General features: G+C 43.1%; 1 protein-coding gene across 1 annotated transcript in view; it reads left to right on the top strand.

Moving 5' to 3' along the window:
- EXOC5 (exocyst complex component 5) overlaps positions 1-26,815 on the top strand; it is a 94,086-nt gene that overhangs the window by 62,848 nt on the left and 4,423 nt on the right. The window contains exons 11-16 of the mRNA XM_082275717.1: positions 8,107-8,316; positions 9,082-9,229; positions 9,546-9,654; positions 14,685-14,805; positions 14,892-14,978; positions 15,352-15,460. Of these exons, the coding sequence (XP_082131843.1) occupies positions 8,107-8,316; positions 9,082-9,229; positions 9,546-9,654; positions 14,685-14,805; positions 14,892-14,978; positions 15,352-15,460 (784 nt within the window). The remainder of the gene's footprint in view (positions 1-8,106; positions 8,317-9,081; positions 9,230-9,545; positions 9,655-14,684; positions 14,806-14,891; positions 14,979-15,351; positions 15,461-26,815) is intronic.

The raw sequence follows: 26,815 nt of genomic DNA on the forward strand, positions 1-26,815 counted from the left end.
CAAAACTTACCTGAGCCTCATCTCAATCCAGTGATGTGCACGAGAGCCTCAGCTCTCCCGCATCTCTCCGTCCTCATTGGCTCCTGCTACTGTCAATCAAACTAGCCAATGAGGAGAGCAGCCAGCAGTCAGTGAGCCAATGAGCAGGGGGCGGGGTCAAGCTTTAGCTTGCTCTAAGCAGAAAGGAGGGGTCAGAAGCACTAGCAGGGACCCAAAAAGAGGAGGATTAGGGGGATCCTCTGCAAAACCACTTGCACAGTGCAAGTAAATGACAGACTTTTTATTTAAAGAAAAAACAAACCTTTAATGTCACTCTAAGTTATGGTGAGTGCATTAAAAACTTACTAAAATGCAACATGCATTTCAACTAGTCTTTTGGGCACTTTTACCCCCCCCCCCCCTTCCTAGGCTAATTTTCAGCTTTCAGGGTTGTCACACTTTGAATGACAATTACGCAGTCAAGCAACACTGTACCAAAGCTAAATTTTTATCATTTTTTGAGACCAATTAGAGCTTTCTTTTGGTGGTATTTAATCACCACTGGGTTGTTGTTTTTTGCTAAAAGAACGAAAAAAGACCAAAAATTTTGAAAAAAAAAAAAAAAAAAGTTTTTCTTAGTTTCTTTTTATAAAACTTTGCAAATAAGTAAATTTTCGCTTTTTCACAGATGGGCACTGATATGCAGCTCTGATGGGCACTGATATGCAGCTCTGATGGGCACTGATATGCAGCTCTGATGGGCACTGATATGCAGCTCTGATGGGCACTGATATGCAGCTCTGATGGGCACTGATATGCAGCTCTGATGGGCACTGATAATCTGTGCCCTGATTTAATTGTGCAGATCTCCCCTGTGAGGAAATGTCGCTGATCGGCTGATCGACGATGCTGCGTATCAAACATAGGGCAGCCTATTCACTTCAATGGGCTGCCCTATGCATGTATGTCGCCCAAAAGGAGCTCCTTCCCCATTTTTGGGCGACAAACTTCATGCAAAAAAGTTGCGTTTTGCATCGTGACTCACTTTGAGGTGCCATTTATAATGAATGGCACCCAAACAAGTGTGTTGCACTGATCGCATGCAATTTGAAAGTGTTAATACCAGTGAGTGAAAAAATGGGTACATTAGAGAGAACCCTGTGTGTTTTTGTACCTCCATTTACACAGTGGTAGGGCCTAAAACTGTCACACCATTTATTTAAAAAAAAAGTTTGGTTGCAAATTGCAATATTTTGTATTGTTCTGGAATGGGGATAGCTAGCAATGTACTGAAACAGAGTTTCCCCAGAAAGGAATACGCTATTTTTTCTTATTTCTATAAAGAATTTGCTGAGTGATGAAAATCACTTGACAGTCTAAGTAGAGATGCACCGATATATCAGCCAACGAAAACAGGGTTATCTGCATTTTGCAGATAGAAAAAAAGGTGCTGATAATGGCTGCCAAAATAGATGTCCTCCTGTTCTTGCTATGTGGGTGACATGCTCTGTGATTGCCAAGTCCTTGTGGCTCAGCTGATCATAGAATGGGTAAAGTGCCAATCGCAGCAGGCCCTTTACCAACTGATCAGCTGTTTTTTTTTTTTTTTTCCCCCCCCTCACGCTATCAGTGCCACCTATCAGTGTTCATCTGTGCCTCATCAGTCTCAGTGTCACTTATCAGTGCTGCCTATCAGTGCCACCTCTCGCCACCCATCGGTGCAGCCTCATCAGTGCCTCCTGGTCAGTTCCCCCTCATCCACACACATCATTGAAGGAGAAACTTTACCTGTTTGCAAAATTGTATAACAAAATATGAAAAACGTTTTTGTTTTTTCAAAATTTTCAGATTTTTTTTGTTTAGGGAAGAATAAAAAAAACCCAGTGGTGAATAAATACCTCCAAAGGGAAGCTCTATTTGTGTGAGAAAAATGCTAAAAATTTCATATGGGTACAGTGTTGCATGACAGTGCAATTGTCATTCAAAGTGTGAGAGCGTTGAAAACTGAAAATTGGCCTGGGCAGGAAGGTGGTGTAAGTGCCCAGTAGGCAAGTGGTTAATAAAAAAAGTTGCATATGATACAATTATATAAAAAATATACCATATATATTTTTTTCAAAACTGTTCATTTCGGTTTAGGTTTTTGCCCAAGTGGATCCTTAATTTTCAGTTTCGGTCCAGGATTTTCATTTCGGTGCACAACTAACAGGGCCTTTCATTTTATATTTAAACAGACTCTTACTAGCAGTAAGATCCTGTGTAAAATATTGCCTGTAAACTGCAAGCATGTAACGTTTGTGCAACATTTACATGCATACAGTATAAAAGTACCGACTGCTACCACTGCTCATGGCTAACATCAGTAATTGTAATTCCTGAATTAGTGAATTTGTGAATGACTGGCTGAGGTCATTCTGGTCATATGCTGCTGCCTCATGATAGACTCCTTCAGGGCCAATATGTACACTGTGATAGTGTGTGATTACACTTTATTACATGTCAGTCTATCTCTATCTCTCTCTCTCTCTCTTGTCCCCCGGCAAGGTTCTTTCCTTCCAACTTCCCGTACCGCTTACAGGGTCTGTTTGGGGCAGTACAAGACCTGTTACATTTAGGGGCGATTGTCCCGGTTCCAACTTTGGAAATTTTCAGGGTTTTTACTCACATCTGTTTACAGTTCCCAGGAAGGAAGGCAAAGTGCGTCCAATCCTGGACCTCAAGGCACTGAACTGCTTTGTGCGGGTGCAGAAGTTCAGAATGGAGTCCATTCACACAGTGTTGGCATCCCTGCGTCAGGGGAGATTTCCTTACCTCTGTCGACTTCAAGGATGCTAACCTTCACATTCCAATATGTGCCAGTCACCAGTGCTTCCTCCGCTTTGTTGTGGGATAGGAGCATTATCAGTTTGTGGCGTCACCCTTTGGTCTTGCCTCTGCTCTTCAGGTCTTCACAAAGGTGTTAGCCCCGGGGCTAGCTTTGCTACGCCAACGTGGGATCGCAGTCCTGGGCTACTTAGACTATCTCCTTCTGCGAGTGGTGTCTCCGTCTGCGAGCGGTGGAAAACCTGGAGATGACAATACGAACTCTGCGGGAGTTCGGCTGTATTCTGAATCTTCCATCCTTCTTTACAGTCGCTAGCTTTGACAGGTTGGCTGTTGAATGCCAGGTGCTGAAGGATAGAGGTTTATCTGAGTCGGTGATTCCTACACTGTTAAAAGCTAGGAAATCTACTTCTAGGAAGATCTACCATCGTACGTGGAAGACTTACATTGCATGATGTGAGTCTCTTGGGGTTCATCCTCACTCCTTCTCAGTGGCTCGGATCTTGACCTTCCTTTAATGGGGGTTGAATAGAAATTGGCCTTGAGTACCATCAAGAGCCAGGTTTCGACTTTGGCGGTCTTCTTCCAACGTCCTTTGGCCACACACTCCCTGGTGTGTACCTTTCTTCAGGATGCCCGACATTTGGTTCCTCCAGTGCGGTCTCCGTTGGGACCTCAATTTGGTGCTTTCGGCCTTCCAGAAGCCTCCCTTTGAGAATCTCCGGGAGATTCCCCTGCTTATGCTGTCCCAGAAGGTGGCCTTTTTTGGTGGCTATCACCTCTGCGCGCAGGGTGTCGGAACTGGCCGCGTTTTCCTGTCCATCTTACCTGGTTAATCAGAGATAAGGTGGTTCTCTTTGCCCCTGTCCGTCGTCCCTTCCAAAGGTTGTCTCCTATTTTCATTTGAATGAAGACATTGTGTTGCCCTCCCTGGGTCCCAGGCCTAAACATCCGAAGGAAATTGCCTTGCATGCCTTGGATGTGGTCTGGGCAATTAGGGGGTAACAGGCAGCTACGGAGTCTTTCAGGAAGTCAGACTCACTATTTGTGCTCACGGATGGGCCTCGTAAAGGGTTGTCCGCTTCCTCTACGACCATTTGGAGATGGATCAGACAGACAGTGATTCAGGCCAATTCCATGAAGGGCCAGGTTCCTCCTTTCCCTGTTAAAGCGCACTTTATTAGGGCACTTAGTGCCTTCTGTCATCAGGCGTCAGTGACGCAGGTTTGCAAGGCGGCCACCTGGTCGTCGGTACACTCTTTCACAAAGTTTTATAAAGTGGATGTGTTGGCATCTGCGCATGCTTCTATTGGCTGCAACATTTTGCAGGCTGCTGTTGAGAGGACCTGATCCTCTTTGAGGGTGTATTGTTTTTTTCAGGTGCGCTCCAGTTGTTTTGGTTGAGCTCCTGTTGCCTGGTTGGCTACTGTTTAGCTTTGGGAATTTTTTTTTTGCTGTTCCCACCCCTCATGTTTTACCCTGCTTTGGGATGTCCCAACGGTTATGAAGATCTGAAGTTCTGCCCGTCAAAGAACGAAAGAGAAATTGGGATTTTTGACTTACCGTAATATCCATTTCTCTGATGTTCGTTGATGGACACAGCACTCACCCCACTGTGGAGTTGTAATTCTTCTGACACTGCTTGTAACTAAATTGAATGCCTATAGCAGAGAGAGGGCGTATACCCCCTGGGACTGCCCATGGGCGTAGCCAGACTTTTGTTCTGCCTAGTTTCTTCTCCTGTAGGAGGCAGTGTAACCAAACAGTTATGAAGATCTGAAGCTGTGTCCGTCAATTAAAATCAGAAAAACTGATTTTACGGTAAGTCACAAATCCCATTATTTAATCCATGTATGTGTTTATTAAAAATCATCATATTTTTTATGGCAGTACCTGAATTCCCAGCAACAGTCAATCTGGCAGAGGAAAGGGCACTATGGTTCAGTAAAGTGTCATGGGTTTATGGCTTGGCACAATGTTGTCACTCTAACCTTATGAACATGCTTACACGAGAGTAGAGCACAAGGATGACACCTTCTTCTCACTATATATTTTGTTGTTTACCAGCAGTTCAACTTTACCTAATTTCTGCAAAAACATGTCAAATGATTAGTGTAATTAATTGTTTTATGCCTTTTGATAAGAAGTGTCTAAGTGTTCTGATTAGTTATGTGTAGTAGTCAGGCTTGTAAGTGATACTATTGGAGATTTAAGGGTCATGCTGAGACTTCTAATTGCTCTAATTTAGCTTTTTGAATTATGCACTTAGTCATTTTACTCAAGTCGGAGTTCTTTTCTTATTTTATATCAGATTTTTTTACTTTTTTTATTGTAATCAGTAAATGTGTTAATGCCAAGAGTGTACCTTAATCCTTAATGTATTCCTTAGTTCGTCTTTTATACTTTGGTTATTGGCAACAGACTATAGTAATACCGATTCAGATATGCTATCCCTGGTAGGTGGTTTGGTGGTTTACCTTGCCTCTAACATGAAATGCAGAATCCCATACCAAGCAGAATGAAGTGCAGCAAAGAGTTCCCTAAGGCAAATCAAATACCTGGAAGGTCATATGCATGGTCTATACCAGTCAACTTAGAGAGGGGCCTCAAATGCAGACCGTGACATCACCAAAGAGCTGCACATAATCTTTTATATATAGAGAGAGAGATAGATATGAGAGGACTGTCAGAAACTACAGGCCTAACAGAGGAAAGGAGGGTCAGAGAGTGTGCATAGGCTATATTTTTGGCTGGAGATGGCTGCAGAAAACAATATGAAACTAGGAACATGATGCATGAGGCTAGTAGAAATCAATGCTATTACCCTAACCAATGTTCCAACTAAAAACTGCTGAGGTCTGAGGGCCGCACATCATAGTGTCGCAGGTTGGGCACCAGAGGTCTATACCTAGCAGAGCAAAACATAAGCGAGTCTTCTAGGACAGCATATTCTCAAAAGACAGAACTCATTAAGTCATATCTGAACAGTATGCCCAACCGTTAAATGTCTCTTTTTGTAAAGTAAGTATTAATATAAAATAACAATGTTAAAGGTATCTATCTGTGTCTTAGGAGACCGTTATCCAAATATGATGCCTTAAAGCAGGGGTCTCCAAACTTTCCAAAAAAAAAGTCTTCAGACTTTAGAGGGGCCAGACTGTGGCCATTGGGAGTAGGAAAGGTCCCAACGTCAGTGGGGAAAAAAAAATGCCCCATTTGTTTCGGTGGGAGTAATTGTGCCCCATCATTGGTGTCACTGGCAGGAATTGTGCCCCATCATTGGTGTAATTGGATTCCATTGTTGTCGTTTGTAGAAAATGTGCCCCATCGTTGTTGTCATTGGGGAGACTTATGCCCCATTTTGGGTGTCAGTGAATGAAATGGTGCCCCAAGGGCCGGATTAAAGCAAGCAAAGGGCTCCAGTTTGAAGACCACTGCCTTAAAGTATAACTAAAGGAACCATTTTTTAAAATTCTAGATTTGGATAGAGTGGTATGGGGATGAAACTGTCAGGTTTTTGTGGCTTCCTATAACTTAATTATGGAGAGTCACTTTTCTTAATTGTCCTGACACCAGAAAAAGCGGTAAATCTAACATTTTGAGTCCCCTCTAGAACAAAAATAGAAGCTAAATCTTCCAGTGGGAACATTTGAAAGATATCCTGTCACTTCCTGCTGAATGTATGGGACAGGAAGTGAAAGGAAATCTTCCTAATAAATTGTAGATGGAAAAAGAAGAAAACTGACAGCAGTTTAAACCCTCCCTCGTTTTTAAAATCAGAACTAAAGATTTGGCTATAGATTTCCCTTAAAGCGACGCTAAACAATATCCTTATTCTCCAAAAATAATCCATACACATCCACTACTTAACGGCCCTGTAATCCAATTTACTTGAAGTTGTTTCTTACTGTGTTTTTCTGCCTCATTGTAATGTCCTTAGTGAGCTTCCAAACCTCCTTTTTCCCCTCACTTCTGTTTGTTTGAAATGAATCCCGTAGTCTATCTCAGGAACAAGCAAGTGAGGGTGGCTACATTCCTAAATATGATGGGACCTTGGAAGAATGAGTGTAGCCACCCTAGTCAGATCACAGCAGGAAAAAAGAATTTGGATATTTGACGGAGACAGTAAAGTAAAGCCATTCATACATTGATTGAGATTTGTTTGGTTCAGCAGGAATCAGCTGACTTTCAATTCATGTATGGGGCACCCTGTTTGTACACAAGTTAATCTATCGATCAGCTTGTGTGAAACCAGCCTGCCGGGCTTTTCCCGGAATGATTAGTGCTGCAAGCTATAGCCGGCAACGCTAATCATTGTTTTGCTGACAGGGAAGGCTCACCGAGCTCCCTTCCAGCAGAACACAATAACACTGCGGGAGGGATTCCCCCACCAACACAACCAGTGTCGAGTATTTTTCTTTCCCTCCACCCGTGTTGGAAAGAGAGAAAATAGCATAACCTATGGCCTGCATAGAGGGTACTTTTCTGTGTATAATATACATACTTATATATAGTGTATACATACTGGGTAAACAATACATGAAAATATATATATATATATATATATATATATATATATATATATATATATATATATATATATATATATATATATATATATATATATATATATATATTTTTTTTTTAAAACCAGTTTAGTGTCACTTCAAGAATTATTTTTGTAGTTTTGGTTCTATGCTATTTTTCGCCAACAGGTAACCTGCATAGGTGTGCACAGCCTACTGCATTAGGGTGTGCACCTCAAAGCTTAAACACATATGTGTGTGCATGTATGTATTTATACTGACGGTGTCAGTGTGGCAGGGATTGGTGTCAGTAGGGCAGTGAATAGTGTCAGTAGTTTTTATTTGTATTGTTTTTTACCATTTAAATTTTTTTAATAGTTATTTACAAATTTTTAGGAGTAAAAATAGGTGAAATGTCAGGGGTTTAAACGGGGAGAATCTGAACCACACAGGGTGATTAGGGTGTGCCCAGGCACGCCTGGCATACCCTGTGCGCACGCCTATGGTAATCTGTAATTGCAGCTCAATACGTCCTTGAAACCTATGGCTATAGCAGGAAATAACTCGTCGGTATGCTAACACACCAGAGGATACCCCGGGCTGGGAATACCTCGATATGTTACAATACCAGGCCAATCCGTTGCCTGTAGTAAGAAGGAACAACTCCATAATTTTAACAAAGCAGTTGGGGTTTCTCTAGTGTTTGTGTCTAATTCTAAATGTAGAGTACAGATTTGTAGCATGTTTTTGATGCCTTTCCGTTTCTCCTGTTGCACAGAACTACAAGTCTCTCTAGCAAGCTAATGGAATTCAATTTGGGAACAGACAAACAGACTTTTTTGTCCAAGTTGATCAAATCCATTTTCATCTCATATTTGGAAAACTATACTGATGTAGAAATTGCTTATTTGCGAAGTCGGAGTTCAATGATCTTACAGCGCTATTATGATTCCAAGAACCATCAAAAAAGACCAATTGGAACTGGAGGGTAGGTGACAACCAAACATACATCGGCGGAGTCAACTGATCACTATTTAAAGTGGAGCTTTACCCATAACAACTTGATAAAAAAATAATGTTCTCAAGCAAGAAAAATGCATTCCACATTAATATTTATGCTACCGAAAGTAGTGTTTGCTGTAAATTGCCACCAGCATTGTTTTTGTTTCCTCTTTCTGGAGGCTGCCATCTTGCTGTAGCCCACAGCCCCTGAACAGCAGTAAATCTTTAGGCTGCCAGTAGATCGACTTCTACAATTTCAGCAGTGCCTAAAAATAGAGAGTAACTGAGCAGAGTGAGACCGTGTGTTAATGAAAACAGTGTAGGCACATATTTTTTAATGTTTTACATAGCTATACCTGCAAAAAGGGACCAGCCTTAAGTGATCTAGCAGGACTTAATTTTCTGACTAAAGCTCCACTTTAATAATTATACAAGAGCTTTGTTATGGTAGATTAAATTATTTTGTGGAGGGTATGCCTTCTGCCTCTATCCAAGACGCAACAGAAATCTGCATTAAAAGAAAACTGTTGTGACATTTGTTTTACATTTTACAATAGAAGTAATGAGTGCCCTGTTTATAAATATACATTTGTTTCTATTACTGCACAGCTATACTGTGACAACTACATATTGTCTGCAGGTTAAAAAAAAAAACTGTATAGAATTACTAGGTGATATAAATAGCTGGATCATACAAAACCTTCACATTATTACAAAATATTCTTTTATTCTTTGTAAAATTATGCAACAGCATTCAAGACCTGAAAGAAAAATTTCGTCAGCGCTCAATTTTTCCTCTGGGATCGAGTATAGAAACACACGGCGAGACATTTTTAGCACAAGAAGTGGTGGTAAACCTATTGCAAGAAACCAAGCATGCCTTTGAAAGATGCCATAAGGTATATTTTAGTTAACATTAATATTGAAAGTCATTTGTGACAATCTAGTATTGTAAAGTTTGATATTTCATGCATCATCTTAAAGCCTAACGCCTGTCAAAGTGAATTGTCCTTTTTTTTGTTTTTTTTTTTGTTTTGCATAGAGTTGGGATTGTTAGATACTGTAAGATTTGCATTGCTGAGAGATTTCCCACTTACTACTTTCAGAACAAGTGAGAAGAAAGCTCTTCAAAAGGGAGGGGTACAGGGAAATGATTGTTTAAGTAATGGTTGATAGATATTCTATATAATATATATTTATTATTTTTTTATTTAGCTTTCAGATCCGTCTGATCTTCCAAAAAATGCCTTTAGAATATTTTCAGTTCTTGTTGACTACTTATGCATTGAGCACATTGACTATGCCTTGGAAATAGGTTTGGCAGGTAAGATCTATTATTCTCTTCTATTTTAGATGTTATGACGTTAGTACCATATCAGTGGGGGATAGTTCTTGAGATAAGGTAGTTATTGCAGCTGCATTTTTTTAAATGAAATCACTGGGTAAGTCATTTAAAAAAAAAAAATTACTGTAGATCTGCTCTAAGTTTCAACCAGACATGCTATTTTATATACTTGTATATAGAGACTGTAGAAAATAGGATCTTTTTCATTGAAGAGTGTCAGTCAGTCATCAGTGTGTCAAAAAGTTTGCCTTTCTATTGTCTGGGACTGTTGTCTTTAAAGCTGGCCGTACATGGATTAAAATTTTACTTGTTCAACATTGACCGCCCAAATTTCGATCCATGTGTAGGCACTGTTCTACAGAAGTCGATCTACTAATTGGCTTCTGTACAACTGCCTTTTCAGATTTTCCCCATTCGATCAGTGCTGCAAGCTATAGCCCAGTGAGCGCGAACTTTGGCACCCCAGATGTTTTGGATCTACATTTCCCATGATGCTCATGCACTCTGCAGTGTGAGCATCATGGGAAATGTAGTTCTAAAACATCTGGGGTGCCAAGGTTCACCATCGCTGCTATAGCCTGTAATGCTGATCAGTGTATTCTGACAGCAGGGGAGTCTCCCCATTGTCGTGATACAATGACACAGTGGGAATATTCCCATCCAACTTGAATGTGTGGATGGGGGAATTGGATTAGCTTTTTTTTTTTTTTTTTTCAGCTCGCTGGTACTGCAAGGTCTTCCTTTCATTTCGTACTGCAAGGTCTTCCTTTCATTATGGAGCCTCAGGGTCACAATCCCCCCCCCCCCCACTGACCCCCTCATGTAAGTGGCAGGTCCCTTGGAACCCCAGCTTCTCATGGTTGCACCGACGGCGGTCCTGCAGTCCTTAGTGTCCCGAGTTGAAGTGGCGTATGGGCAAAGACCCAGGAGGGAGTGTCCCCCCGCCTTCCCCTGCTCAGCCTGTCTCATCTGATTCTGAGCCTGATGCCGCCATGGACGCGGCCCATCCAGGGGGGCTTAATATCACACACCCAGAGCCATCCAATAACAAGGATGATTCCTCCATGGTCGCAGCAGTGAATGAAAAAGCGCTGGTTTTCACTGCAGTGCATGAGTCTTTAAAAATGGTGGATGCGGCTTATGTTGTCATGGACATGGTAGTGCCGTTTGGTACGCATAAGTCACCTCATACTCCAAAGGTTTTTCCTTTATGTGCCTTATTTTGAAAGGGTTTTCCTGTAAAGAACGGGAACAACCAAAATTACCCATTGTGGTCCCCAAAACTTTTGCTGCATGTTACCCTTTTGGGGAGTCACTTTTAAAAAAGTGGACTAGTTCACCAGCAGTGGACACTCCTGTTTTAAGGTTAAATAAAGCAACCATGATCTCCCAGTAGAGGAATCCCTGTTTTTTAAGGACCCGGCTGACAGGAAATCAGTGGCTGTGGCACGCACCATGTTTACTATGGCTGGTTCGGCATTGCAACCAGACTTTGCCTCAGCCCTGGTGTCTCAGACCCTAACTGAGTGGGCAAAGCTTTTGCGCCAGGGCCTGGGGAGTGAGCAGGTCCCCGTTGCTTATGTTGATTTAGCAGACCAGTTGGTCCATGGGCTGCAGTTTTTGTGATGCAGCTTTGGATACAGCTCCTGTGCTGTCCAAACTTTCTGTTTCAGCGGTGATGATTAGGCGCGTTCTGTGGCTTAAGAATTGGTCCACAGAGCAAGCTACTAAGAAAGCTCTCAATGATCTGCCCTTTCAAGGCGATACCCTGTTTGGGGCTACCCTGGGTAACATCATTAAGGTTATCACGGGGGACTGCCACAGTCAAGGAAAGGGGAGGGGCCTCCTCGCAGACAGGGGCCCTCCTTCTCAGCCTAAAGAAAATTATTTTGGGGATATAGATGTTTTAAATCTTCCCTGGGAGGTTCCAAGCAACCTGGGTCTGGTAAACCTAGAGCTAGCTTCTCCAGACCCGCATATAAGACCCCTTCTGCATGCAGGGCTGCCCTCACCCATTATTGTGGTGGAGGGGACATCTTCGCTGGTTTCCAGCCCCGTGGACTTCTTTTATGAACGTCAAGGAGATCCCCGAAATGTTTATTTTGGGGGTACCTCAAAAGGGGGGCAAAGTTTGTTCTTTTCTGTTTTTTTTGTTTTTTTTAGGTCCTGAGTCTCCTTGTGCGGATTTAATTCCTGCAAAGGTTCCGGTAATGTCCGAACTACCTAAGTTCCCCCTTATCCCTGTCCAGGGAATTTAATTTCCTAGGTCTGATTTTAATTCTGACCAGGGTGGTCATTCCTCTGGACAGATTTCAGGAACTGCGGGCCGTGAATCACCGGCTGCTGTCACACAGATAGTTCTCTCTCCCGATTTGCTTACAGGTTCTCAGTCTGGTGGTATCCACCTTCAAGACAGTTCTGTTTCTGTTTGCACAGTCCTACATGCACATCCCTTTAGCAGGTTCCGCTCCACATGAGGATACTTTTAAGGTTGTGGCAAGATCATGGGTTCCTCTGGCAGATGCCGCAGGCGTCCAAAGGCTACAGTAAGGCCAGTATCATCCTCAGCTCAGGCTTCTCCCACAGTTCCTGCGAGGAATCAAGAGCGAGAATCTTCCAATCATCTTGGTGACTGTAAACGTCCCTTGGGGGCTTCCTCTCAGAGAAGACCAGTTGTCCCAAGGGCTAATCTACCATCCTGCTTTACATTCGCTGGTTTTAATGGCTTAGCTATTGAAAGCCAGGTACTGAGGGATAGAAGTCTGTCTGGATCAGTGATCCCTACTATGGGGAAGGCGAGGATGTTGTCTTCCAGCAAGATATATCTTCATACGTGGAAAGCGTACATTTTTTGGTGTGAATCGATTGGCGCTCATCCTCGATCCTTTTTCTGTGTCTTTTCTGTGGATCAGAATTTATCCTTGAGTACCATTAAGGGCCAGGTGTCTGCCTTGGCAATCTTCTTTCAGCGACCCCTAGCCACGCACTCTTTAGTTCCTATCCTCATTCAGGTGGATCAACATGTGGCTCCACCTGTACGGTCTCTTTTGCCATTATGGGATTTAAATTTAGTGCTTTCGTTTCTCCAGAAACCTCCATTTGAGAATATTCGGGAGATTCCTTTGTCTACGTTATCCCAGAAGGTGACATTCTTGGTGGCTATTACCTCGGCCCGCAGTATATCTGAACTGGCGGCATTATCCTGTCACAGTCCCTATTTGGTGGTCCATAGGATTAAAGTGGTTATTCGTCCCTGTCGATCATTGGTGCCCAAGGTTGTCTCTGACTTCCATTTGAATGAGGACATTGTGTTGCCTTCCTTGTGTCCCAAGCCGGCTCATCCCAAGGAATTTGCTTTTGCATACCTTGGATGTGCTTCGTGCGATTTGGGTGTATCTGGCAGCTACTGAGTCCTTTCGGAGGTCCGACTCGGTTTTTGTGATTACGGACAGACCAAGAAAAGGGCTGGCCGCTTCTTCGGCTACCATCTCCAGATGGATCAGACAGATGGGGACTCAGGCCTATTCCATTAAAGTTTTTAGGTTCCACCTTTCCCTGTCAAGGCACATTCTACTTGGGCGCTGAGTGCTTCTTGGGCCTTCCATCATCAGGCATCAATATCGCAAGTTTGCAAGGTGGCCACTTGGTCGTCGGTGCATACCTTCACAAAATTCTAGAAGGTAGATACTTTGGCATCTGCGGATGCTTCTTTTGGAGGCAAAGTATTGCAGGCTGCTGTTTAAGAGGGGCTGTTACCTCTTAAGGGGTGTTTTCTTTAAACTTATATTTTTTCAGATGGGGCTTCTGTGACCCGGTCAGGGATCCTGTGTCCTGGTTAAGGGCACTTATGTTTAGCCTTGGGTTATTTTCCCCACCACTGATTTTTCTTTTTGGCACTGCTTTTGGACGTTCCAGTAGTTAATGATTTATGGAGCGCTGTGTCTGTCGATGGAAAGAGAAAATGGGATTTTTGTACTTAACGTAAAACCCATTTTTCTGAATTCGACGGACACCGCACCCACCTCTCTATGGAATTCTGATACTTCTAATACTGCTTGCTACTAAACTGATTACCTAGAGCAGAGAGAGGGGTTATATACTAAGCGGAGGACAGCCCATGGGCGTAGCCAGGTGTTTTTTGTTCTGTCTAGTCCTACTCCTAGAGGAGGCAATATAACCCAGTAGTTATGATTTATGCAGCACTGTGTCCGTCGATTAACTCGGAGAAATGGATTTTACGGTAAGTGCAAAAATCCCATTTTTCTCTTGGTCTCAGGAAAACCTAGAAGTGATTCATGCTGATAGCAGAAGACAGAGATGACACTTGGTGCTCTTAATTGAGACAAGTACACACTATAGAGGGATATGCTCAACAGACCTCCAAGTCCTCTTCTACACATGCAGCTTCTTCTTAATTAAGTAAAGTTTATTACTAATAAAGGGACATGTAATTTAGTGGTAAATAGTGTTGTAAAAAGGAAGGCAGGGTGGTAGACAGTGTATTTACTACTTTCCCTGTTGAAAGTTTTAATATAGCACAGAGTTGTCATGTGGAAGACCTTTTCCAGTCAGTTGCCTCCTTTTGCTTCTTGCCGTGGTGTGCAACAGAGGTGCATTACAAAAGAGGGTAGGGTACTCTTACGAGTTTCAGTCTTTCAAACAGATCTAAGGATGCATGCAGACATTGGCGACCATTTGCCCTATCCAGTCACTCCCTGTCTAGGGGAAGTTGATTGACTGCAGTGTCTCTTCATAGACACTAACAAGAGAATGACCCAAGGTGCCCTGGAAAGTAGATACAGTACTTACTGTATGTTGCAGCACAAAAACAGCCTTATTCATAAAAAAAAAAAACACTTTTTACATTGTGATGGAGCCATCAATCAGGCTCAAATCTGCAACCCTTATACAATTATTTGGAATCCTCTTACATTGATAAAATTGGACCAGTATCTATTAGATTTTACTTTTTGTCAATCAGTAACATTTGTTTAACTTTTTTCCTCCAGCAATCCCTTCTCCCGAATCAAAAAATGCCAACCTATATTTCTTCGATGTGGTACATCAGGCCAACACTATTTTCCATTTGTTTGATAAACAATTTAATGATCATTTAATGCCTTTAATAAGGTAAGAGTTAGTTATTTTTTTTGTTTACCAAATTAAATGGTTTGTTCTTTCAAACTGTAATTCTGTGATTCTTCTTGTGTTTACAGCTCCTCTCCGAAGCTTACCGAATGTCTGCAAAAGAAGAAAGATATCATTGAGCAGATGGAGGTGAAACTGGACACGGGAATTGACAGGTTAGACCAGTCTTTCTCAACCTGTTTACACCAGGGATACCCTTAAAAATTATTTTCGGATCTGAGGAAGAACATGCTAAAAATAAATAATAAATCAGAGGGGGGAATGCCCCTTACATTGGTGATCAGTGGGAAGAATATAACCCTTACAGTGGTGGTCGCAATCTAAATATCACATGCAATATTGTTTTGTGAAATGACCCTGTATCCTAACTACACAATGTTAGCTGAAATCATTCTCTGTGATACTGTGAAGAACCCGCCCATTTTATGAAGGTTATTGACAACTGTAGAATAATGTAAATTTTATAGGTTGAACACTACTTCTTTTTTTCGCCCATATAAACGTTTCTATATACCAATTTACTTACAGGACACTAAATTGCATGGTTGGCCAGATGAAACAGATCTTGGCTGCTGAACAGAAAAAGACAGACTTCAAACCAGAGGATGAAAATAATGTATTCATACAATACACTACTGTAAGTTATATCTGGAATTTTACAAAAAAAATAAAAAATACAGCTGATTTAATGGAAGGGTTGACTGTACAAGGGTGTTGGGTCTTGGAAATTCTGTAAAAGTAATATGAATCAAATTCCTTGATGAACCACAATTGCCTGTGAGCAACAGTATACAGTGGGGAAAATAATGATTTGATCCCCTGCTGATTTTGTAAGTTTGCCCACTTACAAAGAAATAAAGATTATATAATTTTTATCATAGGTGTATTTTAAGTGATAGAGAAATTCAGAAACCCATAATACAAATGTTATTAATTTGAGTTGCAGTTCAGTAAGTTAAATAAGTATTTGATCCCCAAGAAAAACATGACTTGGTACTTGGTGGAGAAACCCTTGTTGGGAAGCACAGAGGGTAAGAGGGTATTTCCTGTTGTTAGTTACCCATGTTTGCACACATTTTGGTATTTTGGTCCAATCTTTACAGATCGTCTCTAAATCCTTTAAGGTTTCTTGGCTGTCACTTGGCAACTCAAACATTTAGCTTCCTCCATAAATTAAGAGTATTAAGGTCTGGAAACTGGCTAGGACACTCCTTGACCATTTTGTGCTTCTTCTTGAGCCTTTCCCTTGTTGCCATGACGGTATGTTTCGAGTCATTTTCGTGCTGGAAGACCCATCTTTAGTGTTCTGGGTGAGATAAGAAGGAATTTATCCAAGATTTACATGGCCTCATCTATTGGCCCTTCAATGTGGCAAAGTCAGCCTGTACTTTTAGTAGAGAAACAGCCCCAAAGCATCATGTTTCCACCTCCATGCTTGACTGTAGAGATGGTGTTCTTAGGGTCCTTGTCAGCATTTTTCTTCCTCCAAACACGGTAAGTCGAGTTATTGCCAAAGAGCTCAATTTTGGTCTCATCTGACCACAGCACTTCTCCCAGTCCTTCTCTGAATCATTTAGATGTTCATTAGCAGACAGGCCTGTACATGTGCCTTCTTGAGGAGGGGGACCTTGCGGTCGCTGCAGGATTTCAGTCCATGGCTTCGTAACGTGTTACCAGTGATTTGTTTGACTGTGCTCCCAACTGCCTTGGGATCATTCACAAGTTACTCCCATGTAGTTATAGGCTGATCCCTCACTTTTCTCATGATCATCCTTCCCCATGAGGTGAAATCTTGCATGGAGCTCCAGACTGAGGGCGATTGATGTTTTTTTTGTATTTCTTCCATTTGCGAATAATCGCTCCAGCAGTTGTCTCCTTCTCATCAAGTTTCTTGCTGATGGTTTTGTAGCTCATTACAGTCTTGTGCTGGTCTACAATCTTGTCCCTGATGTCCTTTGACAGCTCTTTGGTCTTGCCCATGATGTTGAGGTTTGAATGGAAGAAAAAGATTCGGTGTCTTTTAAACACATAATAAGTTGTCGTTAGGAGCGCCTTCTGAAATTGACAGGACTAATCTGTGTACCATGTGAGCACATACTGTAGCGAGTCTGTGGGAGCCAGAATTATTGTTGGTTGGTAGGGCATCAAACACTTATTTTACTCACTGAACTACAACTTAATTTATAACATTTGTATCCTGTTTTTTCAGGATTTATGGTTTATATTATTTCTCTATCATGTAAAATACACCTATGATAACAATTCTAGGCACTTCATTTCTTTGTGAGTGGGAAAACTTACAAAATCTGCAGGGGATCAAATAATTATTTTCCCCACTGTAATTGATCTTGCAGGCCTGTTATTTGGAAGAGACTGGAAAATGCAATAAGTGTGGGTGAAAACTTTAATAAACGAACTGCACAATCCGTTGAGTCCATGTACACTTGGCTAAAAAGGGGATTGCTGATAATTTACTGCTGAGTGCTTCACAGTGCTGTGATTAGAAGAAAAGCACAGTATTTAGCAGCCCAGCTCAGTACAAGTATTCACAAAGTCAGTCCACAAAACACTAATGGTTCAGTTCTTGGTGGTTATTGGAGAAACCATCTAACTTTTTTTTTTTTTTTTCTCCATAACATTTTTTTTTATTGAAAAAAGAACATTTGTATAGAAATCACAGGTTCGGCTACAAAAGAGTTACATTTGAATCATGTGTATCATACCACTTTCGAACATGTTAAGAGTTTGACCATTATGGAAAATAACTGTGTTAGGAAGACCAACTGGGCAACCGTGATCAAAACTTATGTACAATATATTGGTAACAGAGCCAGGTAGGGTCAGCCAGGATAACTAGTCCCGCTCTAGCAGGTCAAATGGAAAGCTGGCTATAAAGCAGGGGTAGGTTTAAATCCGCAGGGAAGCAGTCTATAAATAAATGAGAGGATCAGAATGAAGAAGATAAAAGGAGGGAGACGAGGAAGTGGGCAAAGAGGAGAGAAAGAAAGAAGGAGAGGGAAGAGAGTAAAACGATAGAAAGGTAACAAAAAAAGAGGGGGGAAGGGGGGGGGTTAAGGTAATTAGGAGAGAGGGTGGGGATTGGGCAGGGAGGGAAAGGATCTAGAGTGTGGCAGGTTTGTTGTTAGAGCTAAATGTTTTGTCTTCATAGGTTTGACGTAATCGAGGGGTCACTCAGGCAAGGGAAATGTAGCGACCCAGATTAGTTCCAGAACAGAGAGTCCAGCAGAGTTTCACTCAAGGCCGAAAGGGGGCTTTGTTAGTAACCCACAATAGCCTTATATGTATTCCAGGGAGTCTTTAGATCTCATCCAGTCATACCAAATGTTTGTAAATTTGCATAGCTTGTCCAGGGAAATACCTAATCAGTTCCTCCATCTCTTTCATATGATTGATTATATGATTCTCGCGCTGAGGGGATGGATGCAGAGCGCCAGTGACGAGGGATACAACGTTTTTATCAGCGTTTACCATGCACATGGCTAGAGATGTCCTATAGGCTCCCCGTGGCAGAAAGGAGTAGTGCAGTAAGAACTGTGCTGAAATATAGTCTAGATCGCAAAGAGGTTACTTCCTGTATCACTTTATGTACTTGTTTCCAAAAGGGCTGTAGAACAGAGCACGACCACCACACGAGTAACATAGAGTCGCATCTCCAGCATAGGTTGGAGGCTGTTGGAAAACATTTGTGGATCTTGGAAGGGGTTCCATACCAGCGAGGAAGGATTTCCCACGCGTTCTCCTGGATGGTAACATTAACTGAGCCCTGCTGTATCAGTGAACATATGCTTTCCCAGTCTTTGTTGGGTAAGGATAGATTCAGGTCTTGTGCCCAGGCCCGGCAAAAACGGGACAGTGGAAATGGGAGATTGTTCTGAGAGCAAGCCATAGATTGTGGATATCATGTAGCGTTGCAGGTGGGATCTATCGCAAATGGACTCTATATCGTTAAGGGCCATCGTCTATAGGCTTGTATGTCTCTTTGATAACAGAAAGTGGCGGATCTGAAAATACGTCCAAAGAGGCATCTTGTAGGGGTGCACCAGATAATTTATGGCATCCCGTGAGAGTATCATTCCTTTTTGAAAAAAATGTTTGACCAGAACATCTTGATGGAGCCAGCTTTGTTGCAGAAAGGAGTGTGACATCCCAGGGGGAAATGTAGGGTTGAGACATCGCGATGTCAAGGGGCTTTGCTTGTCATTCTGAAAGCACTTACACCACTGGTGGTAGGCTGTTAGAGGGGAGGCCAATGAGCGTTTGTGTTTTAATTTTGTTGGGTATTTCAGATGGTGGTAACCATGGTAGCAAATCTATGGGAATCTTGGGGAGCTTTGTATTTGAATGCACATTCAAATACATCACCCTAGTTAGGAGACAAGCAACGTGATAACCAAAAAGGTTCGGGAGTCCCAGTCCACCCTTGTGTTTTAGGCGTGTGTATTTTATTCTGGGAAGTTTATCGTTCCAAATGAATCGCGTACACTCTTTTCTAAACGAGGAGACGAATGCTAAAAGTATTCGGATTGGGATAGTTTGGAAAATATAGTCGGGGGGGCGGGGGGGAGGATCGACATTTTGATAAGGGCAGCCCACTCAAACCAAGACACCAAGCGATTTCCAGGCTCGCATGTTCAGGATCATTTGATGGTTCTGATGGTTTAATTCTGAGAGCTTACATGGAATCTTGATACCGAAGTATGTTTAGTGTGTCAGAGTTCCACAAGAATGAAAAATTGTTTTGACATCGTTCCACGTCTTCTAGGGTAAGTGAAATGTTTAATGCATGAGATTTAGCATAATAGAACATTTCAGGTTATTGTCAAATCTGAAGTCCGTCAGGAGGTTTGGTAACGTAATATGGGGCTGGGAAAGAAACAAAAGCATCTCGTCTGCGAAGGCAGCAACCTTGTATGTGGAATCCAGAATCGAAATCCCATGGATGTTTGGATTGGAGCGAAGTTTGTTCAGGAATGGCTCAAGGGAGAGTAGGAAGAAGATGATAAAGGGGATAAAGGGCAACCCTGTCTTGTACCGTTGGACAAGTGGAAGGTATCCGACAGGTGGCAATTCACTGTAACCCTAGCAACCTGGTCAAATGCAGAGCACAGATACTAGAGGACATCTGAGGAAGGAGACCAATCGCCTCTAAGGTCGCCACCAGATAGTCCCAGGCCACCCTGTTGAATGCCTTCTCAGCATCCAGCGACAAAAAGAAGCCCGGTTTGCTTCGTGAAGCCAATGGTGTATATTTAGGGCTTTTATGGTATGATCTCTCGCCTCTCTCCCTGGAACAAATCCCACTTGATCAAGAGAGACAAGGGAGGGGAGGGACAAATCCCACTTGATCAAGAGAGACAAAGGGGAGCAAGCGGTTTGCCAGTATCTTAGCGTAAAGTTTTAAGTCTACGTTAAAGCAGGGAAATGGGGAGATAGTTGGCAACTATCGAGTCCTCTTTTCCTTCCTTGGGTATCATGGTAATATGAGCCTCCCAGAGAGGGAGAATGACCGTGGGATTCCGCAAGGCCATGGAAAGCGCACAAAAAATGGGGTATGAGAATATCTGAAAATGTTCGATAATATTAAAGCGTAAGGCCATCAGGACCAGGACTTTTACCAGGCTTCGTTTCTTTAATTGCCCTATCAATTTCCTCTTCTGTAATAGGGGTCTCAAGTTGTAAAGCCTCAGATTTGGGGATCGGAGGCAGGCCGAACTGGGAGAAGAAGGCATTGAGTTGAGCTTTCCTCAACTGAGGTGATATGGAGGAGTGATGTTTTCCGTTTTAAATTGTAGAGGGATTTATAGTAGTCCTCAAGTTGTTTAGCAATGGCTTTGTTAGAGCAGTGTTTAAGGCCCCGGGAGTCCTGAATAAAATGGACTACAGAGTTTCTTTTCTGAGCCTGGACAGCCCTCGCTAAGAAGAAGCCAATCTTATTGCCTTGTTCATAAAAGTTTCTTAGGTGTAGCACAAATTGGCGGTGATTTTTTAGGCCAAGGATATCACAGAGTCTAGATCTAATCTCGGCCAATTATTGTAGGGTAGATGTCGCCAGGGATTGCTTGTGGGCTTTCTCTAGTACTCTGCAAGTGTAGAAAGATTTGATTAAGAATTGGTGGGACTTTTTTAGTGCCACTGACAGGGACAAAAATTTGCCTCTGATAACGCATTTGTGTGCTTCCCATTGTGTTAAGGGACTCGTGTCCGGTGTATCATTAGTGAGAAAGTAATCTTTCAACTTCGTTTCAACTCATGCGACCGTCACTTCATCGAAGTTATGAATTCAGTCTCCAAGATTTGCATTTACTATCGTGTTCGCAGTTAAGGTTATCGGGTTGTGATCAGAAAAGACCATGAGTTCAGTAGTGGCTGAGGATAGGTATGGCAGGTCAGGTTATGAAATAAAGATCTAGTCTATTCTAGAAAATTTCCCATGTGGAAGTGAGAAGAAAGTAAAGTCCTTCTCTCCTGGGTTTAGTAGCCTCCAAGTATCATGAAGGCGAAGATTCTGTAGTTGTATATTTATTTGACTGAGAGCTTTATATGGAAGGGCAGAAGATCCCGATGAGGTGTCCAATGAACATGTAACCTATGTGCAGCCAATGGTGAGGAGGGGAGAGGGAAAACAGGTAAAACATTGCTAGGCAGTAGTCTACTACAAAAAAACATGTAGATCTTCGGAGGTGGAGTGAACAGTTTTTTTTTTATACATATCTGAGTTATACTTGTAATAAGATCTCTAGACTAAAGGTACAAGCCTAATACAGTAGTGGTTACCTTCAAGATTACTCAGTAATTAGTACACTCAAAATGCTTCCATTTTAAAAATATGATCAGCCATTACAGCGGTTGTAAACCCGTGCAGTTAAAAAAAAAAAAAAAAAACCTTTCACCTGTAAGACAATTGTATAATGTACTAGTATGCATCGCATGTAAAAAAACAGAAGGGGAGCCGCAGCGCAACCATCAATGGAAGCATAAGTCATTTATTTAAAAATATAATAAAAAACGTACATCTAGGTAAGCAGGTGGTTATGTCAGTTGAGAAAGCTTCTGTGGCTGGCATTGCCGCCTGGCTGGCAGAACTGGCTGTCGTGCACGAATTGCTAAAACAGCTGAGGGTGAGGGAGTCGGAGGTGGTAGCCGTGTCTCCTTCAGGCAGAGGGACAAGCCACGGGGGTGTAAGGAGCCTTTACAACCCGTATCGGAGACCCTGCTTCCTTTGTCAAGTATGCATCGCATACTAGTACAATATGAAATACTTACCTTAGAACAAAGTCCTCCAGCGGCACGCTGTAACCGGTTCCATCTTTCCCTGGTCTTCCTTCCAGATTTGTGGACTACGGCTGTGTGAGTGGCCGGAGCCACGATGCGCGGGAGCCCTCGGTTCCGGCACCATGCTCTGAAGGTTCGGAATTCAGTGTGAATATCTCCTAAACAGTGCCCGTTTTAGGAGATATTCATTTTACCTACAGGTTTGCCTTATTATACTACTGCTTTAAATGAAATACCTATCAGTCAGAAGCTGCCATTGTGTGACTTACAAGCCTGTACACTACTTTTAAGGTAGCCACCACATTTGGATAATAAACAGGTGTTTCACCATCCTGCAGTTACTGTGCAGCTTGGGTGCCGGACAATCGCATCCTCCATCAGAAAGGTATTTAGCTTGACAAAAGATTACCCAAGTTTGTATGTGAGGAAGTTCTGCCATCCTTGTTCGCTGCTTAAAGTGGTTCTAAAGACAAAGCATTTTTACTTTAATGTATTCCGTGCATTAAGATACAAATGAGCTTGTAGTAGTAGTATTCCTTTCCCCAAATACTTACCTGAGGCCTGTATCCATCCAGCTCTGTGCCTGTCTGCAGCGGCTTTCTCTTATCTCGCAGACAGCAGCGGGAGCCAAATTTAGTGAGCAGAGAGCCGGGGCGGGGGGGGGGGGATGGGGCAGAGACACGCTGTGTGTGTGAATAAATGCGCACACTCTGGCTCAGGAGCAAGCCCGCCACCATACAAAGTGGCTTCCTATGGTGGCACACAATGAAACTGAGGATCAGGGCTGCTCTGTGCAATGCCATTGCACAGAGCAGGTAAGTATAACATGTTTGTTTGCAACTACTACTTCTTGAAAGACCAGGCTTTTTCTGGCACTTTTTGTTTAAAAGTTTAAATCCGTATTTTTTTTTTTTTTGCTAGAAAATTTTCTTTTTTTGCACAAACTCATGAATGGTGATAAACTACAGTACTTAAAAATCTCCATAGGCAAAGCTTTAAACATTTTACAGGTTACCTGTTTAGAGTTACAGAGGAGGTCTAAGAATTATTGCTCTCGCTCTAACGTTCTTGGGGAAATTGCACATGTGTGGTGCAAACACTGTTTACAGGGATGGGGTGCTTTCATTTTTTTTTTTTTATCATCACTTTTTTCCTATTACAAGGAATGTAAACATCCCTTGTAATAGAAATAAGGATGACAGGTCCTCTTTATCTTTATGGAGAGATCTGGGGCCAAAAAGACCCCAAATCTCTTCTTTACCTTTGAAAGCAAAGGGTTCTAAATCCTCCCGTTCCTTCTCGGTGGTTCCAAGGGACCCTGGGTTGGTAAGTCTAAGGCGAGCTCTGCTGGCCTCGCGGACAAGCCCTCCTCTGACTGAAGGGACGCCCTCACCCATACTTTGGGTGGGGGGCGTCTTTGCTCCTTTCCGGACCCGTGGATCTCTTTCGTTCAAGACAAATGGGTCCACGAGTTGGTCCGGGTACAAGATCGAGTTTCGGTCCTTGCCCCTGCAAGGTTCTTCCCTTCTAACCTGCGCGTGTCCCTGGATCGGCTTCAGGGCCTTCTCGGGGCCATTCAGAATCTACTGTCACAAGGAGTCATTGTACCAGTTCCAGAGTCTGAACATTTTTAGGGGTTTCATTCAAACCTATTTAGGGTTCCCAGGAAGGAGGGCAAGGTTCGTCCAATCTTGGACCTCAAGGCCCTGAACCACTTTGTACGGGTTCAGAAATTCCAAATGGAGTCCATTCGCACGGTAGTGGCTTCCTTTCATCAAGTGGATTTTCTGGCCTCCATCAATATCAAGGACGCTTACCTTCATATCCCAATATATGTCGGGCATCAGCATTTTCTTCGCTTTGCTGTAGGCGAGGAGCACTATCAATTTGTGGCCTTACCCTTTGGTCTCGCCTCAGCTCCTCGAGTGTTTACAAAAGTGTTGGCCCTGGTGTTAGCCTTACTCAGGCAGTGGGGGATCTCGGTGCTGGGTTACCTGGACGATCTTCATCTGAGAGCAGAGTCTTCGTCTGTTCTGAAGGAAGATCTGGACATCTCGGTGCGAACTCTGCAGGAGTTCTGCTGCACTCAGAATTTTCAAAAGTCAGCCTTGACCCGTCCAACAAGCTGGACTACCTGGGTCTGACTCTGGATTCAGCCTCAGCCCGGGTGTTTCTTACAGAAACAAAGTTGTTAAATTGCATCATGCAATTCGGCTCCTGTTATCCAATCGTCGGTCGTCTCTCAGGACTTGCATGCAGGTGCTGGGCCTGATGGTCTCCACCTTCGAGGAAGTTCCATTTGCTCAGTTTCATATTAGACCTCTGCAAAAAGAGATTCTAGCCAAATGGGACAAGAATCCACGGTCCCTGCACAATCTGATCCTGTTGAGCCAGGGGTACGAGGGGATCCCTAATATGGTGGCTTCATTCCCCAGCGCTTCGCCAGGGAAAGTCTTTTCTTCCCCTGTGCTGGACGGTGGTTTCCATGGACGCCAGCCTGTCCGGGTGGGGAGGTGTCTTGGGAACGGAATCAGCCCAGGGGTTCTGGTCTCGGGAGGAGTCCAGTCTGCCGATCAACATCCTGGAAATTCTGGCGATCAGGCTTTTCCTCTCCCAGTGGACGGATCGTCTACAGGGGTGTTTGGTAAGGATTCAGACAGACAATGCCACGGCTGTGGTATATGTCAATCACCAAGAGGGCATTCTAAGGTGGGCAGAACATTTTGTTTCAGCACTCTCTGCTGTACTCATTCCAGGGGTGGAAAATTGGCAGGTGGACTACCTCAGTCGACAGGCACTGAGCCCGGGCGAATGATACCCGGAAGTGTTTCAACAAGTGTGTCTCAGGTTGGGAACCCCCGATGTGAACCTGTTAGCCTCCTTTGTCAACCCAAAGGTTCCTCTCAGAGAAGAGCTTTTGTCTTAAGGGCCGATCTGCCACCCTGCTTTGTGGTCGCTGGCTTTAACGACCTGGCTATTGAAAGCCAGGTATTGAAGGATAGGGTGTTGTCAAATTCGGTGATTCATACTCTGTTAAAAGCTAGGAAATCTACTTCTCTGAAGATTTACCATTGAGTTTGGAAGGCGCACATTACTTGGTGTGAGTCTCGGGGGTTTCCCCCGTTCCTTTTCAGTATCACGTCTGCTGGAGTTTCTACAAAGAGGTGTAGATCAGCGTTTGGCCCTGGGCGCCATTAAGGGCCATATTTCAACCTTGGCAATTTTCTTCTAAAGACTGTTGGCCACAAATTATTTGGTTCACACCTTCGTGCAGGGAATTCGCCACTTGGCTCCTCCTGTACGGTCCTTGGTGCACCTGTGGGGGTCTTAATCTGATACTGTCGGTTCTTCAAAAAAAATTTTCGTGAAATTCCTCTGCTTACCTTGTCACAGAAAGTGGCTTTCTTGGTAGCTATTACTTCTGCACGCAGGGTCTCTGAGCTGGCTGCTTTGTCCTGTCGGTCGCCTTACCTGGTGGTTTACAGGTACAAAGTGGGGCTACGTCCCTGTCAGTTGTTCCTGCTTGAGCTCCTGGTTTACCTGGTTGGCTAAGTTTAGCCCTTTTTGGGAATTACGTTTATTGCTGTGTTTTTTTTCCCACCCCTAATGCTGACACTGCTTTGGGACTTCCCATCGGTCAAAGAAGATATGAAGCCTGGTCCGTCAATGAACGAAAGAGAAAACTGGATTTTTGACTTACCGTAAAATCCTCTTCTCCGTTCGTTGATGGACACAGCACCCACCCCTCTGTGGAGTTGGGTTATGTATTCTTCTGACACTGCTTGTTACAAAACTGAGACCCTAGAGCAGGAAATGGGAGCATAACCCCTGGGACTGCCTTATAGACGTAGTCAAGCTTTGTTAACCCTTTTCCGCTTAGTGTCCTACTCCTAAGGAGAGCATCATAACCCATCGGTCAATCTGTGTTCGTCAATGAACATCAGAGAAAGTTATTTTATGGTTAGACCAAATCAATTTTTTTCTGATCTTTTGCTTTGAAAAAAAAAAAAAGATTTGCTTGCAACCTGGACCGAAAGTGACGTCGCTCCGGTCCTCCAAGGCCATAGAGGCGATCAAAAAGTATCTGCTCTTTGATCGCCTATGGGAGCTGCTGGCCGCAGCGTGGATCATTTTTCAGGTGAACCAGCACAAACGTAACCCCGAGAAATACCGGGGAGTGGTGGGAGGGGAGCACGTCCCCTCCCGCTGCTTAGGAAAGCCTTCCAGAAGCCGCTCAGAATATTTTCATGAGAACGGCAGCCGCGGGCTGCAAAAAACAATACCACTGATATCTTCAGCCATAATCCCAATAAACCACTTGCAAACCGCAACGTTTATATATACATATTGCGGTCGGCAAGTGGTTAATTTATTTTGTATTGTTGGAAACACTTAAGTATGATGTAAACATCAATGCTCCAAGGTGATTGGCAACAGTCATACAGGTAATGAGCTCCCATCAACTGATATCCGTTCCAGAGCTTGACTTCGCCCACCAGACTGCAGCGGATACTAAAATATCACATTGGAGTGCACTGACCTGGTAATCATTAGTTTTACTATTCTAATAAATATCTACATTTGACTTGGCAGTCCTATCCATTTTTGTACTGGACAACTTGGGCTTTTTCAGCATGCAATAGTACATAGCCTTGATGGCAAACATACTTTTCACTTGATGTTTGAGGCTTGTTATTGT

This window comes from Pelophylax lessonae (assembly GCF_965119305.1).
Source record: "Pelophylax lessonae genome assembly, chromosome: 13".
Classification (NCBI taxonomy): domain Eukaryota; kingdom Metazoa; phylum Chordata; class Amphibia; order Anura; family Ranidae; genus Pelophylax; species Pelophylax lessonae.